At 40.1% G+C, this 16,048-nt stretch overlaps 2 protein-coding genes across 19 annotated transcripts in view; one reads left to right on the forward strand and one right to left on the reverse strand.

Annotated features, from left to right (window-relative positions):
- The window catches only part of LOC104107270 (B3 domain-containing protein REM10-like), a 153,942-nt gene extending 150,933 nt beyond the window's left edge, over positions 1 to 3,009 (reverse strand). For 2 of the 4 annotated variants that reach the window (XM_070191808.1, XM_009616026.4), the window contains exons 1-4: positions 2,694 to 3,009; positions 875 to 1,160; positions 588 to 679; positions 52 to 283 (exon numbers count right to left, since the gene is read on the reverse strand). In XM_070191808.1, the coding sequence (XP_070047909.1) occupies positions 52 to 283; positions 588 to 679; positions 875 to 1,160; positions 2,694 to 2,759 (676 nt within the window). In that variant the 5' untranslated portion in view covers positions 2,760 to 3,009. The remainder of the gene's footprint in view (positions 1 to 51; positions 284 to 587; positions 680 to 874; positions 1,161 to 2,693) is intronic. The other 2 variants (XM_009616027.4, XM_070191807.1) reach the window with 1 other exon arrangement.
- Positions 1 to 16,048, forward strand: part of LOC104087897 (putative B3 domain-containing protein REM15) — a 222,796-nt gene that overhangs the window by 80,049 nt on the left and 126,699 nt on the right. The gene's annotated exons all lie outside the window — the stretch shown is intronic.

A 16,048-nucleotide genomic window follows, 5' to 3' on the forward strand; every position in this document is an offset into this window, starting at 1 on the left:
AAGTAAAAACGTTGTCGAAAATCAAGAGGTTGCTTGAATGAGAAAACTTACCATGGAATTTCCAGATTGGTTTTTCTCCATTAGTAACAATCTCAAACATTATACGATCTCCCACCTTTAAGTCATTTGCAACACGAAATTCACCCCATATACCTCCAATATAAACTCGAGAACAGGAAGTATATAGCCTTAAATTCCATGATCTTTGTCTTTCATCTCTAATAATCAAACCACAATTCTTGTTGGTGAGACCATTTTCTGCTGCAAATCGAGTAGGAATGCACTGAAATTGTTTGTAACGATTTGCACATTTCATCAAACATTTCATATGCATCATATTTCATTATAAATACTCCAATTCAAAAAGAGAGGGGAAAGAAGATTCATGAAGGGTTAGGGGAAAATGAGTTTGGAGAATTACAAAGTAATCATTTAACAGGCCATAAGGTTTATAACGGATTTGCACATATCATCAAACTTATCATATGCTTCATATTTTCGCGGTAATTAATTCTAGTTAACAAAGAGGGGAAAATACGGTACACATATCTTGAACGGTTAGGGGGGAAATGAATTTTGAGACTTACCAAGTAACCTTTAAGGCAATAGGGTCTAACAGTGCATAAAAAATGAGATTGACCAAAAGGGTTGTGAGTATCAGCTTCTGCACTTGGTTTGTCTGTTACATTGTAAATCGTAAAAAAAATCCGTCAAAAAATTAAATATGTCAAAAATATTAAAGTATAAGTAATGTCTAAACATCCACCACATCTTGGCTAAAGTTTTATCTAAACAAATTGAAATTTATGTCAAGATTAAGGGAATTAACTTGCTAATTCATCAAGTATATAAAAATGGACTCTAAACGTCTTACCTTTGAATTCAACATTGTTAGCTTCTTCTTCGTCCAGCATATACTCTGCATACTCTCTGTCACAGTGACTCGAATCAAAGATGGTAACCTCAAACTCCATGTTCCCTTCATGTCTGAACACCAACATATCTCCCAATTGCAGATCATGCTCCTCTGCAAACTTTCCCCAACCCTCTTCCAGTTGATAGCCGTTCACCTTCACCAGCCACTTCTTACCATCCTTTCTTAGTATTGCATGTTCCTTCTTATATCCCTTCAGATACTTCAAGAAACCTACAGGAATTTTCTGCAGTACAACATAAACTTGTCCCAAATCATTATTCTGTTTTGTTTAGGCCCTGAAACTCTACCATTTTTCTACCTTTCTTTTATCAGGCAAAAGTTGAATTTTCATTAATCATGATGCAATTGCAGTAAAAAGACAAGGGGCTTCTATACTTTCATTTTACTCCTTATACAATTCAAGGAGCTTACAAAATCCAAAAGCATAACCGCATTATTCACATTACAATGGTTACACCAAGCAAAAAGGTTCAATAAACATCTAGTCTTCAGCACATGAATTGGAGTTAAGACTCCATCAAAACACCTCTGATTCCTCTCCTTCCAAATGCTCCAAATAACACAAAATGGGATCATTTTCCGAGTATTTATGATGAATTTCCCAACTTTCCACATTTCACAGCTAACAAATGCTTCTTCAGAGTTCAGACAGCCAGGCAATACCCATTTTACCACAAAAAAACACAAAAACATGTCCCAAGCCTTCATCTTTATAAGACCAGGGGCGGATGGTAAGAACTTTATTTGCTACACTAGTTTTTCTTCCTACTTGATTCTAACAGTTTTGCGGTTGATGTCTCATCTCTGATCATAATTGTGTACTTAATTCTCACAAATCATTTATTTAAAAAAGTATTTATTAATTACATGCATAAACTAATGTATTTTTTGAGGCAATATTTCTGGAGAAAGTGCAAGCATCATTCAAGGGGTTGACTGAACAACGAAGCAGTTGGTAGCAAAGGGAAAACTGAAGCAATTGAATCAACAGTCATGTCACCTCGAACCCATGAAGTTAAAATCTTGGATCCCCTCTATACAGGACAATGCAAAAACAAATGGTGTATATTCTCATTCTCTGTCATATATAAATAACACCTGTTGCAGAATTCCTGCTATACCGTTGTTTCTTATATTCTCTTAAGTTAAACATGCCCCAACACAACCATACAAAACATGCCACTTCTGTTGGAACTTTTTGTCCTCCAAATTACTTTCAAAGGCCAATCATCAATAATGCTGCTGCTTCTAACTAATTTACCATAACATTCCTCACTGTAAAATTTCCTTCTATTTATTTCCCCACTATTAGTAGCGTAGCCACATAAAGTGAAGGTGGTTCCCAACTGTCAGTTGTCAGTGTTCGGAAAATTATACTGTGTATATAAAAAATTATACTAAGTATATAAGTCAAAGATTACTTTTATGCATATATATATATATATATATATATATATATATATATATATATTAAATCTTGAATACCCGAAATTTCTTACTTCTCTAGTGGGCCATTTAGATAGGCTCTCTCCTGCTCATTGATGTGAACATTTTGTAATTTAGCTAAGAAGCTTAACATCATTTTCAAATCTTCCAGTCTTGGCAAGATCTGCTGAATGTCATAACTGCTTTTCTACTTAATCTATTAATGTTTTTCTTTTCTGGGATAAATTCTTCAACCTCCATATGATACATAATACATAAAATAGACAAAGTAAAGATGAAACAATTACTAAAAGGGTATAATTTGACTCACCAGAGCGTGCTTGAAACCTGGTTGAATTGGCTTGAAAAAGTGAGGCTTCACTGGACGGACTTTCATAGCCAGCAGTTTAAGTGGACAAAAGTACCCTTTTCTACTTTTATAATTGATAAAAATTGAAACTTCAATAATTCAAGTTAGGGGATTCAATAATTTGTTATGTGAAACTTGAAAGAAATGACAGATTTCAATGGACCGTGAGAAATTCTGCAGCCTTCTGCTAATGTCATTTGGACAAAGAAATGCAAAGACGAAACAGAGACATCAGCTTTAATATTGCGGGGTAAGTGGCGAGTTTTCTCCAAAGGGAACCCAAAAGAGAGTAAAACTTTTTTTTTTTTTTTCCTCCTTCTTTTTGGTCGGATTAATTAAATTATCAAACAAAAAGGGGTGTCATTTTTATTTACCCGTAAAATGGTATATTTTAATTTTTACGTGATTTATAGATAAAAAAATTAATTTGATCCAAAAATAATAAATAAATTAAACATAAATATAAGACGTAGCCTTAAAATTGAAATAGACGACAGATATCTTGGTTCTGGGCGCAGAGATACCGAGAGCAATAAGAACAACACAAATAAGCAAGAAAGTAAAATGTTATTGAGCTTTTGATAGAATATAGTGTGTGCTTGTCAGAAAATTCGCATCATTTATAATGATAATAGAGCACACTATTTATAGTTGCACCTAGGGAACAAGGTTCTACGATCGAGCTCCTCTTTAATAACAATTATGAGGGTCATTGAAGAATGTGTAACGGTGGGCAGTGAATGTCATATTCTCTGTAACGAATCATGCGCTTAATGCTATAGAATATTCTTCATTGAATGCTACCGGATGCCAGCATTAATTTGGTCGTTATGAGTATCATTCTCTCTAATGACAAGCAAGATCATTACCTTCGGGTTTAGCTATCTTCTGCCTTCGGTTCCACGTGTCGCTTTCTCATGCGATCATTAAATATGAACATATTTTACCCCATAAAGATAGTCTCCCTACTTTCCGGTGGCATAACTTTGTGTCACTGGGAAGTTGGTAGAAATACCTTTTTTGGCGGGAAATTCTGACCCCCTCTGAAAAGTTTCTGACGGTTGGTTAAACGCACGTTTCTCCGCATTTAATGCCCCGAACACGCGTCATCCCACGATTTAGCATCACTTTTGCCGGTTATCGAGGTAATTATGACCACGATTTTAGTCGCTTATACCTTTGCTTATACGCATCAAACCTCTTCATTTACACTTCATAATTCTCTACACTTTCTCAAACTTTCTTTACTCAACTCGTACTTTGTCTTCAACCTTTTTTTAACCTTCTTATTGAGAGAAAACCTTCCCTACTTTCTGATAAAAAATGGCCTCTTCTTCCGAAAACCTTAGTTCTACAAAGAAAGGTAAAGCTGATGATGTTGCTCCTCATACGGTGAGCTCCATCATCCCAAAGAGTCTTGTCACCGCCAAAGACTTTGAAGAGAAGTATCCTTCCGCTCACCCTTGTATTGGTTGTTAGTGTATATCCTTCTTCCACCCATCCTTCCAGTATTTCTGATGTGAAGGAAGATTGTCACTGTCAAGATTTAAATATTATTGCTCCTGATCTGGCAGAGCGAATAACTCTCCCCAAGAAGGGTTTCACGTATTTTTATATGTATCCCTTCACTTTGGGGCCATTCTCTTTGAGCGGGAAGCTTGATTCCGTTATTGTGGAGTTTTGTATCCGCTACCAAGTGTGCCTAGCACATGTAAGTCCCCATGTGTGGAGGACGGTCTGCAACAACCCAACTAGTCATTTTGAACATTTGCATTTAGTTCAACTGTTTGAAGTCTTAAGTAGATTCATTTGATGTATTATGAGTTGTGTGAACCGTCAGTTTTGGTTTTTAGGTAATTCGGAATTGATTTGGAAGAATGATTCTCAACTAGAAAACTTTATGTTGGAAGAGTTAATCAAGTTTGACTTTTATGTATTTGACCTCGGATCGGAGTTTTAATGGTTCTGTTAGGTCTGGATGGTGATTTTGGACTTGGACGTATGCCCGGATTTGCATTTGGATGTTTCTAGAAGGTTTCGGCTCTATTTGACAAAAGTTGACAATTTGAAGGTTTGGAATGTTCATAAGTTTTACCGGAAGTTGATTTTGATGATATCAGGTTAGAATTGTGTTTCCGGGAATTAGAATAGCTTCGTTATGTCATTTGAAAATTGTGTGCAAAATTTGAGGTCATTACGAGGAAATTTGATATGGTTCGGCACGAGTTTTGGTAGTTGAAAGTTCAAAAGTTTATTAAGTTTGATTCGAGGTATGATTCATAGTTTTGGTGTTATTATGCGTGATTTGAGGTCTTGAGTAAGTCTGTGTCATTTTATGGGATTTGTCGGTATGTTCGGACGGGATCCTGAGGAGCTCGGGTGAGTTTCAGATAGGTTTAGGGCTGTGTTAAGCTCGTTTTTGATGTTACAATGTCATTTTTTCAAGTATAATTGGTATCACATTAAGAAAATGAGCTCTGTTTTGATTGAAGCATTAGATTTGTATCGTAATTACGGATCCATATAAAAAAAAATCGTCGAATTTGGACATCGTATGAGGGAGTTATGCTCATTTTAGTGTCGAAAAAGAGAGTTGGTGCTGCTGCTTCGAAGATATGAAGTTGGTTCCGCATTTGTGAACCCGCATGTGCAAAACAATGGTCCGCAAAAGCGGAAATGACAGATGGAAATGTGCAGGTGCAGAATTTTTGTCGCAAAAGCGAAAATCCATGTGTATAAAAAAAAATTAGACTGCGTTCTTTTGCTATTTTGAGCGTATCTTGAGTTCTAGAGCTCCGATTGAGGTGATTTTTGTGGTGTTCTTCTCGTATTTTCATGGAGGTAAGTAAATAATTATAATTTTTTTAATTTTAATATGATTACAGAAGTTTATTTTTGAATTAATCCATATTTTGATTGGAGAATTAAGAGTTTTTATCAAAAACTTTTCTAAAGTGAATAATTGAGTTTTGAACATCGATACGGAGTCGGAATTAGATGAAATTAGTATGGTTGGACTCGTAATTGAATGGATTGTCAAATTTCAGGAGTTTTGTCAGTTTCCAAGGTGCGGTCCCGGATTTGACTTTTTGGTTGACTTTGGGCTTTTGATTAAAGATTTCACCTTTATCGATTGTGTTTGTCTCCTTTGGCATTATTTGATGTTCTTGAGTTATTTTTGGCAAGTTTTGATCCATTTAGAGGTCGGTACGCATGGGATAGCGTCTCTGGAGTATTGTTTGGCTTGCTCGGTATTGGATTCGGCTTGTTCGAGGTAAGTAACACTTCTAAACTTGGTGCTGAGGGTATGAACCCCTTAATATGCGCGTTATGTGTTTGGTATTGAGGTGATGCACATGCTAGGTGACGGGCGTGTGGGCGTGCATCATGTGAATTATGACTCGGTTGATTCTGTGGTATTGTATAGTTACCTAATCTTGTTTCTATCCATGAAATTTCTACGTGCTAGAGTAATTGAACTTTGATCCATGTTAGAAACCATGTGTAGGTTATATGCTTATCCTTTTGGGACCCACTGAGGTCATTTCTATTGTTGAGTTATTTGCTTAAATTGCAATTATGTACTCAATCACATTCATCATTTGCATATCATATCTCAGCCTATATTATAATTTATTATTACATCATATATCATTGTTTGGGCTGATTGGCATGAGATTTGTGAGTCCGAGATACTGGAGAGATTGATGACTGAGTGAGGCCAAGGGCTTGATTATGAGTGATATTTATAGGATCGGATTGCACGTCACAATCGGATTTATTGATTCATGATGGGATCGGGTTGCATGCCGCAACATGCCATATTGGCTTATATTAGCGCTTGGGCCTCCGCCTCTCCGGAGTCTGACATACCATTAGTGAGCGCAGGTACCATTGAGTGCTGAGTGCGAGTGTCGAGTGCCGAGTGATTGAGAGTGTTGAGTGATTGGGAGGGGCTGAGTGATTGAGCGTGCTGAGTGAGTTTGAATACTCTGAGAGTATGAGTACATGAGTTCATCATTGTGATGCATTACATTGACATGCATACTTGGCATGTAGGCATAGAGATGCATTTCCTCATGCTACATGGTATTGTGACATTCATGACTTTACATGCACATTGATATGTAAGCATAAAGATGTACTTTTCTCATGCTATCTCAGAATGAAACAACTTATCTGTTGTTGAAATATTTTGAGAAAAATAACAGTTTTCTGATATACTCATACTTTGGCGATTTCGGTGAAAGATTTGGGGTTTTACTGTTATACCTGAAAAGCATGCCTATTTTTCTGTAACTGTGAACGAGCTGAACATCATATCTTTGAGATATTACTTGTGTTGCTTTTATTATATTGTTATGAGTTGTTCTTGTCTATTGGTGTTGGACTCTGACCATTGTCCAAGCTCGTCACTGCTCTCAACCTAAAGTTAGGTTTGTTACTTATTCAATACATGGGATCAGTTGTACTCATATTACACTTCTGCACCTTGCGTGCAGATTTTGGAGTTGATGTTACTGCATGTGGCGGGTGTTGGCATTGAAGACGTACATGCATTTCGGTTATTGCCGCCTCTTGTTCTTGGTATCTTTAGATTTATAAATCTATTTACGTATATTTTAATTTCTTTTTAGCATAACGAATGCTTGTGTACTTTTGAAAATGGAAGGAATAAAGTAAAGTCCTTTTATTTATATCTTGTTTCTTGTCTGAACGATGATTTGATTTTATCATTTAAAAGTTAAACAAATACTTCAAATGCTAGTGCCATAATGAACATAAGACGTCCTCTTCAAGAGCATCGTAAAAATAAGAGGTCCCACTCTTATTAAAACTCTCATGTTAAAGGCTTGATTTCGGAAGAGCTTATACTCGGAATCCAAATGCTTTCGGGGGGAAATTCACCCAAAGCCTTACATGATTAGACGCAAACAGTAAAACTTGCACAAACACTTAAACGAAAAAAGATGCAAAGAGAAAACTTGCGCAATGTTTAAACGAAAGTACGCAGAACCAGAAACTTATACGATACTTGAACGGAAAAGTGATTTTAATTTACAACACATGTGCCAAGCAACACAAGAACAAAAGTTTGAAAAGGACTAAACTGCTGCATCTCCGGAACCCAGAGAAAGAGAAGCATCCGCGCCTCCAGGAGAAGTAGGTATATCCGCCGCCGATTCGATATCTTGGCCTATGTCATTTTGGCCTTCAACATCTTCGCCTTCCGGTTCCTCTTCAGTTCCCGAGGACTCAGAACCAGATCCAGAAGAATTGGTAGCATCATGCTTGGCCTGAAGACCCCTTTTAGTAGCTGACTCCAGCTTACGGGCTTTAGCGATTTCGACATCAAAGTCATTGACACTTGCTTTAGCCTCTTCTAAGGGTTTTCTCCTCATGTTGTACATAGTATATATTTTTTCAATAACGAGGGAAGCTGATCGACGTGTGAGATCTTCTTTAAGTTGGTCAACCTCGGTATAAAGGCTTTCCCGTACGAATCCAACATACCGGAGGCGGACACCGAGATCACGGACAATAGAGCTAAAAAGTCTATTATGCTCAATGATCTTTTTATGCTTCTCTTCCAATTGGGCACACTTCACCCCGGTGGCAGCAAGCTCTTCAGTTTTGGAGTTCAAGGTCGTCCCCAAATTGTTCAATCTTTCAGTGGAGGCAGCCTCACGATCGGATGCAGCAAGAACTACATAGAGGTTTTCTCGCGTGAATCTCATAGAACGGAGGCTGGCTACAAAATCACGGACAGTGGAGCCATAAATTTTATTTTACTCTAAGGTTTTCTTATATTTCTCCTCTAACTGGGCATGCTTTTCCTCGACAGTAATAAGTTCTTCTGCCTTGGAGTTTAAGGCTGCCTCCAAATTATTCAATCTTTCAGTAGAGGTAGCCTCACACTCGGATGCAGCAAGGATGGCATTATGGACTTCAACCCATCTGGCTAAGGGTCATTACTTCTTGCTCGCTTTGCAGCAACTGACCCTCCAATTCAACAACCTTAGCAGCTCGAGCTTCCAGTTCTGAGAGGCGAGTAGCAATTTGGTCCCTCTCGGCCAAAAGTTGATCCCGCTAGGAGGTAAGTTCCTCCTTATCACGAATCAACCTATAAAGTCCCTCGGAAGCAAAGAAGTTGACCTACAAAACAAGAATACAAATTCAAAACTATGCCATAATACAAATAGAAGAAACAACAGAAGAAAACAAAGACTATACCGCTGCTGCGTTGTGCATCACATTATTCAACAAACATTCTCTCGATAGAGTTTGTATCTTTTCCCAATATTTCTCTAAAGCCAGGGGCTTCAAATAGATAGCAAGTTCCACCGGCCGGGACAGTAGATTGCATCCGGTGAGAGGGTGGTGCTCATCCTCCTTTGGGGATCTTCTGAAGGGGTAGCATAATTTTGCCCCAGGTTCCCGTGAATTAGGGACTGGGGAACAGGGACATCCTCCTCTCGGGCAGCCGCGACCGGCGGAAATGAATTAGTAGTTGTTGGTGGTGAAGGCTAAGTTGGAGAAGAGGGAGGTAAATCAGATGGCATTGTAAAGTGAGAAACAGCTGCGGCAGGTGCAGTGCTGGTTGATGGTTGCTCGTCAACTGAAGACTGAAGAGGCTTGGTACTTAGCCTATAGTACCTGGTGCGACATCTGGGACTTGGAAACGTGAGTTGGCATCTTCTACCACATCAAACTCCCCCCAGAGTGCCGAGGCATCGTCCTTAGTTGGTGTAGCTAACTTAATAGAATTGAGCATCTTGTTGAGTTGATGAAGGTCATCGTCTTATATGTAGAGAGGCCCCATCATCACTTATTTCTCCATCATCATCGATCACCATGGTTTCTGGGACTGGCTCGGGTGCGACGCTCATCACCACAACTTTCGGAGATGACTCGGGAGCGGCATTCTTAGCCTTTTTATTTTTTTCCTCGGCCGCTGAGGAACGTCTTCTCTTTGGTTGCTTGTTCTCTGGCCGGGGACTCCGAGAAGAAGCACTCATACCAGAAGCAGGCCCCGAGACACCTCTTTTTGTAAAAGCCTCCTGCAGCAGCCTCACCGTATCAACAAGATTAGCCAAGACGTCCTCCTCGAGGATGACAACTGAGCCCTGGGGTAGACCTGAATCCAACAGGAGAGAAAGGTTAAACAACTTCCTTATATGAAAAGGTAAAAACAATATAAATTTTACTTACCATGATTTTTGGCCTTTCATCCGTATTTGAGGCATAATTCCTTCCACGTATGGGTTTCTGGCGTAGTAACGTCTAAACATTTTTGAACCCACTGGTCTAAACCTTCAACTCACAGTGGAACCCACCGAATTACTGAAATAAGTAAAAGAAAAGAAATCAGTGACAACATAGGATGATCTTTAACTAGAAGAAGGGATAAAAGATGGACTTACGAACACGGTTCCATAGCTCCAGAAAGGATGAAGCCGTGGCCGGAATGATGTCCTTGGTGGCAACTGCAACAAACCGTTTTATCCATCCACGGTCGCTGTCATCATCCATGCTGGGAAGTAGGGCATGGTGGCCACGTTTGTTGAAGTTTATCATCTCGCAAAAAATCTTGGGGAAGTAAAGATTCATTTACCGAGCTAGGGTTAGCTCTTCTCCCGTATCCTGGCACAAACGCCAAAGACAAGCGACTGTGTCACGACTCAAAATCCAACTAGTCGTGATGACACCTAAACCAACTCGCTAGGTAAGCTAATTAACAATAATCTAATTCAAATGAGATTTACTGAGAAAATAATGATCAAATAACTGAACTTCTATACAATATCTCAAGGACTGATAGTACAAATCACGAGCTTCTAAGATTTAGAGTTTACAAAGCTAGTATAAAATAAACACATCATCTGCCATTTCTTGTGGCTAACTTGTACAAGCTGTTTCTATGGGCTGGCCATGCAGTCCCCGGTCCCGATGATACAACTATGTTTCTAGGTTTTGTATTTCGGTCGAAGTGGCAATCAATGTTTCCATATCCTCATATCATCTCCCAGTGTTTGAATGCGAAGAATGCGAATTAGAACACTAGGAGTTTTACACCTTCGAGGGTTCCACTAGTGAATTGTTAGATAATCTTTAGATCGGTAACAAACTTCGCTTCCCATTAGGAATTTATGCTATCGAGCTAAATATTATCTAACAATCCCTTAGTGGCTTGCACTTGTGAACGGTCGAGTAATCTCTGTTCGATAGCAAACCCAACTTCCAGGTAGCAATTTTGCTATCGAGCGAAAGACTATCTAACCACTCCGTAGTGGTTCCTCGCTTGCATGCCTTGTCATTAAAAGGTCTTATTACTGCTGTTGAAATTTCCTTCGTAGTATGCTTTTCGTTGTTGCCTCGTCAAAAACCTTGCCAGAAAAAACCCAATTGGGACAAAAATCGGACAAAGGAAAAAAGAGTGCAGCACATACTTTCAGTATAGGTGATGTTCATCAGCAATAATATATCTTGAGGTGTTCCATGTTCCAGTTGCTTGGCAACTTTTTTCCATATTGATTCTCTAACTCGTATGACCTTTTCCCGCCAAAGACTTTGAAGAGAAGTATCCTTCCGCTCACCCTCGTACGTGGGCCGTTAGTGTATATCCTTATTCCATCTGTCCTTCCAGTATTCCTATTATGAAGGAAGATTTCCACTGTCAAGATTTAGATATTATCTCTCCCGATCTGGCAGAGCGGATAACCATACCCAGGAAGGGGTTTACGTATTTTTGCATGTATCCCTTCACTTTGGGATCGTTCTCTTTGAGTGGAGAGCTTGACTCTATCATTGTGGAGTTCTGCATCCTCTACCAGGTGTGCTTGGCATAAGTAATTCCTTCTGTTTAGAGTACAATAGCTTGTCTTTGGTGCATGTGCTAGGAGACGGGAGAAGAGCTAACCCTGACTCGATTTATGAACCTCTATTCCCCCAAGATCTTCTACGGGGGAATGATAAATTTCAGCAAGCATGGCCACTATGCTTTGCTACCCAGCATGGATGATGACAATGACCGTGGGATGGATGGAACGGTCCGTTTCAGTCGCCACTAGTGATATCATTCCGGATACGGCTTTATCCTTTCCGGAATTATGGAACCGCACTCGTAAGTTCACCATTTGTCTTTTATTTCGTTAAAGATCATTCCATGTTGTTATTGACCCTTCTTCTTTTGCTTATTTCAGTGACTCGGCAGGTTCCACCTAGGGTTGAAGGCTTGGACAAGTAGGTCCAAAAATATTGGACGTTACTACGCCCGAGACCCGTACGTGGAAAGAATTATCCCTTAAATATGGGTGAAAGATCAAAAATCATGGTAAGCCAAACTCATCTTGTTTTTACCTTTTTGTATAAGGAAGTTGTTTAACCTTTCTCTCATGTTGAATTCAGGTCTACCCCAGGGCTCAGTTATCGTCCCCGAGGAGGATGTCTTGGCTAATCCTGCTGATGCGGCGAAGATGTTGCAGGAGGCTTTTACACAGACAGATGTCTACGTGCCTGCTTCTGGTGTGAGTGCTTCTTCTCGGAGTCCCCGGCCAGAGAACAAGCAACCAACAATAAGATGTTCCTCCGTGGCCGGGAAAAAAAATAAAAAGTTGAAGAGCGCCGCTCCCAAGTCATCTCCGAAAGTTATAGTGACGAGCCCCCCGCCCGAGCCGGCCATAGACACCGTAATGATTGACAATGATGGGGAAGCCAGCGAGGAGGAGGCTTCTTAACATAGAAGACGACGACCTTCCTCAGCTCAACAGACTTCTTAATTTGTTGAGTTAGTTACACCAATCGAGGACTATGCCTCGGCACTCTGGAGTATGAGATGGTAGAAAAAGTTAACACACGTTTACGGATCCCAGTCGTCGTGCCCGGTATTGTGAGGCTGAGTACCGGGTCCTTGTCGTCTTCAGTTGATGAGAAACCAACAACCAGCACTGCGCTTGCCATAACCACTTCTCATCCTTCAATCCCATCAGCTTCATCTTCTTACTCACCAACTCTTCCTTCGCCACCAGCAACTGCTACATCATCTCCACCGGCCGCAGCTGCCCGAGAAGAGCATGCCCCTCTCCCCTAGTCCCCAGTTCATGGGAACTTGGGCAAAATTATGTTGCCCCTCTGAAGATCCGCAAAGGAGGAGGAGTGTTACACTCTTGGTCTCTACCGGATGCCACATGTTGTCCCGATCGGGTGAACTTGCAAACTATCTGAAGCTTTTGGCTTCAAAAAAAGATGGGGGGGAAATACAAGCTCTCTCGGGAGAGTGTTGAACAATGCTATGCACAACACAGCAGCATTATATTCTTCGTTTCCTTCGTTATCTCTTCTATCTTTGATAAAGTATGACTTTGAATTATCATTCTTCATTTTTCAAGCCAACTTTCTTGCCTCCGAGGGCCTCCAAAGGTTGATTCGAGATAAGGAGGAAATTACCTTCGAGCGGGATCAACTTTTGGCCAAGCGGGACCAAACTACTACTCGCCTCTCAGAGCTGGAAGCTAAAGTTACTAAGGTCGTTGTGTTGGAGGCTCAGTTGCATCAAAGCGAGCAAGAAGTAGAGACCCTTAGCAAAGAAGTCACCCCATTGAGGGCTCAATTTGAAGAAGCTAGGGAAAAATGTGTTGCAATCCATAATGTCATTCTTGATGCATCCGATCGTGAGGCTGCGTCCACTGAAAGATTGAACAATTTGAGGGTGGCCTTGAACTCCAAAACTGAAGAGCTTGTTGTCGCTGGGGGTGAAGTATGCCTAATTGGAGGAGAAGCATGTAAAGACCATTGCGCATAATAGACTTTTAGCTCTATTGTCTGTGATCTCGATGTCAACCTCCGGTCCGTTGGATCTGCATGGGAAAGCCTTTTTACCGAGGTTGACCAATGTAAAGAAGAACTCAAGCGTCGAGCGGCTTCCCTCATTGTTGAAAAAATATATGTTATGTACAGCATGAGGAGAAAAACCTTGGAAGAGTCTAAAGCTGGTGTCATTGACTTTGATGCCGAAATAGCTAAAGTCCGTGAGCTGGAGTTGGCTGCTAAAAGGGGTCTTCCGGCCAAGCCTGATGCTACCGATCCTTCTGGTTCTGGTTTTGAGTGCTCAGGAACTGAAGAGGAATCGAAAGGCGAAGATGCTGAAGGCCCAAATGACGAGGCCAAGATATCGAACCGATGGCGAATCTACCCACTTCTCCTGGGGGCGTGGATGTTTCTCTTCCTCCGGGTTTCGGAGATGCAGCAACTTAGTCCTTGATTTATTTTTCAAACTTTTGTACTTGTGTCACTTGGCACATGTGTTGTAAATAAAAGCACTTTTCCGTTCAAGTATCATATAAGTTTCCCTTTCTGTGTACTTTCGTTTAAACATTTGCGCAAGTTTGCTCTTTGTGACTTTTTTCGTTTAAGTGTTTGCACAAGTTTTACTATTTGCATCTAATCATGCAAGGCTTCGGTGTATTTTTCCCTGAAAGAATTTGGATTCTGGGCATAAGTTCTTTGTAAATCAACCCTTTAACGTGAGGGTTTTAATAAGAGAGGGCCCTCTTATGTTTACGGTGCTCTTGAAGAGGACGTATCCTGTTCATTACGCACTAGCATTTGAAGTACTTAATGATAAAATCAAATCATCGTTCGGACAAGAAACTAGATAGAAATAAAAGTACTTTAATTTATTCGTTCCATTTTCAAAAGTACATAAGCATTCGTTGTGCTAAAAAGAAATTACCATTTCTTGTGGCTAAATTATACAACTTGTTTCTAAGGAACTGGCCATGCAATCCCCGGTCCCGATGATACAACTATGTTTCTAGGTTTTATATTCGGGTCGAAGTGGCAGTCGTTGTTGCCATATCCTCATATCATTCCCCCCAGCGTTCGAATGCGAAGAATGCGAATTAGAACTTTGGGAGTTTTACACCTTTCGAGGGTTCCACTAGTGAATTGCTAAATAATATTCAGTTCAGTAACAAAATTCACTCTACATTAGGAATTTATGCTATCGAGCCAAAGATTATTTAACAATCCCCTAGTATCTTGCACTTGTGAACGGTCGGGTAATCTCCGTTCGATAGCAAACTCAACTTCCGGGTAGGAACTTTGCTATCGAGCGAAAGACTATCTAACCGCTCCGTAGTGGTTCTTCGCTTGTGTGCCATGTCATTAAAATATCTTATTGTTGTAGTTGAAACTTCCTTCATAGTATGCTTTCCGTTGCTACCTCGTTAAAAAACTTGCCAGAAAAAACCCAATTGGGACAAAAACCGGACGAAGGAAAAAAAAGTGCAGCACATACTTTTAGTACAGGTGATGTTCATCAGCAATAATATCTCTTGAGGTGTGACACGTTCTAGTTGCTTGGAAACTTTTCTCCATCTTCATTCTCTAACTCATATGACCATTTCCCGGTGATAGCTGAAACCCGGTAGGGGCCTTCCCATGTTGGACCAAGCTTTCCCGCATTGAGTTCTCGGGTATTCTGAGTTACGTTCCTTAAATCCAAGTCTCCTATTTTGAAATAATGGAGGTTGGCTCTACGATTATAATATCTCTATATTCGCTGATTTTGAGCCGCCATCCATATATGCGCCAAGTCCCTGCGTTCATCGAGCAACTCCAAATTGACTAACAATGCTTCACTGTTTTCTTCTTCGCTTGGCCGGAAATATCTCATGGTAGGTTCGCCTACTTCCACTGGGATCAGGGATTCTACCCCGTACCGAAGAGAAAAAGGAGTCTCCCCTATGCTTGATTTGGTTATTATTCGGTATGCCTATAGTACACCTGGAAGCTCTTCGGGCCATTTTCTTTTAGCTGCTTCTAATATCTTTTTGAGATTTTATATGATCACTTTGATTGTTGATTCTGCTTGGCTATTTGTGCTCGGATGATAAGGTGATGATGTGATCCTCTTAATTTTCAACTCTTTGAGGAATTTTATGATTTTTGCGCCTATAAATTGTGGCCCATTGTCACAGGCAATTTCTTTTGGTATCTCAAATCTACAAATTACGTTCTCCCACAAGAAATCTACCACTTCACGTTCGTCGTTCTTCTAATAAGGACCTGTTTAAACCCACTTAGAAAAATAGTTAGTTAAAATCAAAAGAAATCTTACCTTACTGGGGGCCGACGATAGTGGTACGATGGTATCCAGTCCCCACTTTATGAACGACCATGGTGACAGAACCGAGTGTAGTGGCTCTGCCGGTTGATATACCAACGGTGCATATCATTGACATTTATCGCATTTTTGAACATAAGCTTTGGCGTCTTGTTCAATCAGGGGCCAATAGTATCTTGCCCTTATTAAT

The sequence above is a fragment of the Nicotiana tomentosiformis genome, chromosome 12, assembly GCF_000390325.3.
Source record: "Nicotiana tomentosiformis chromosome 12, ASM39032v3, whole genome shotgun sequence".
Taxonomy (NCBI): Eukaryota; Viridiplantae; Streptophyta; class Magnoliopsida; order Solanales; family Solanaceae; genus Nicotiana; species Nicotiana tomentosiformis.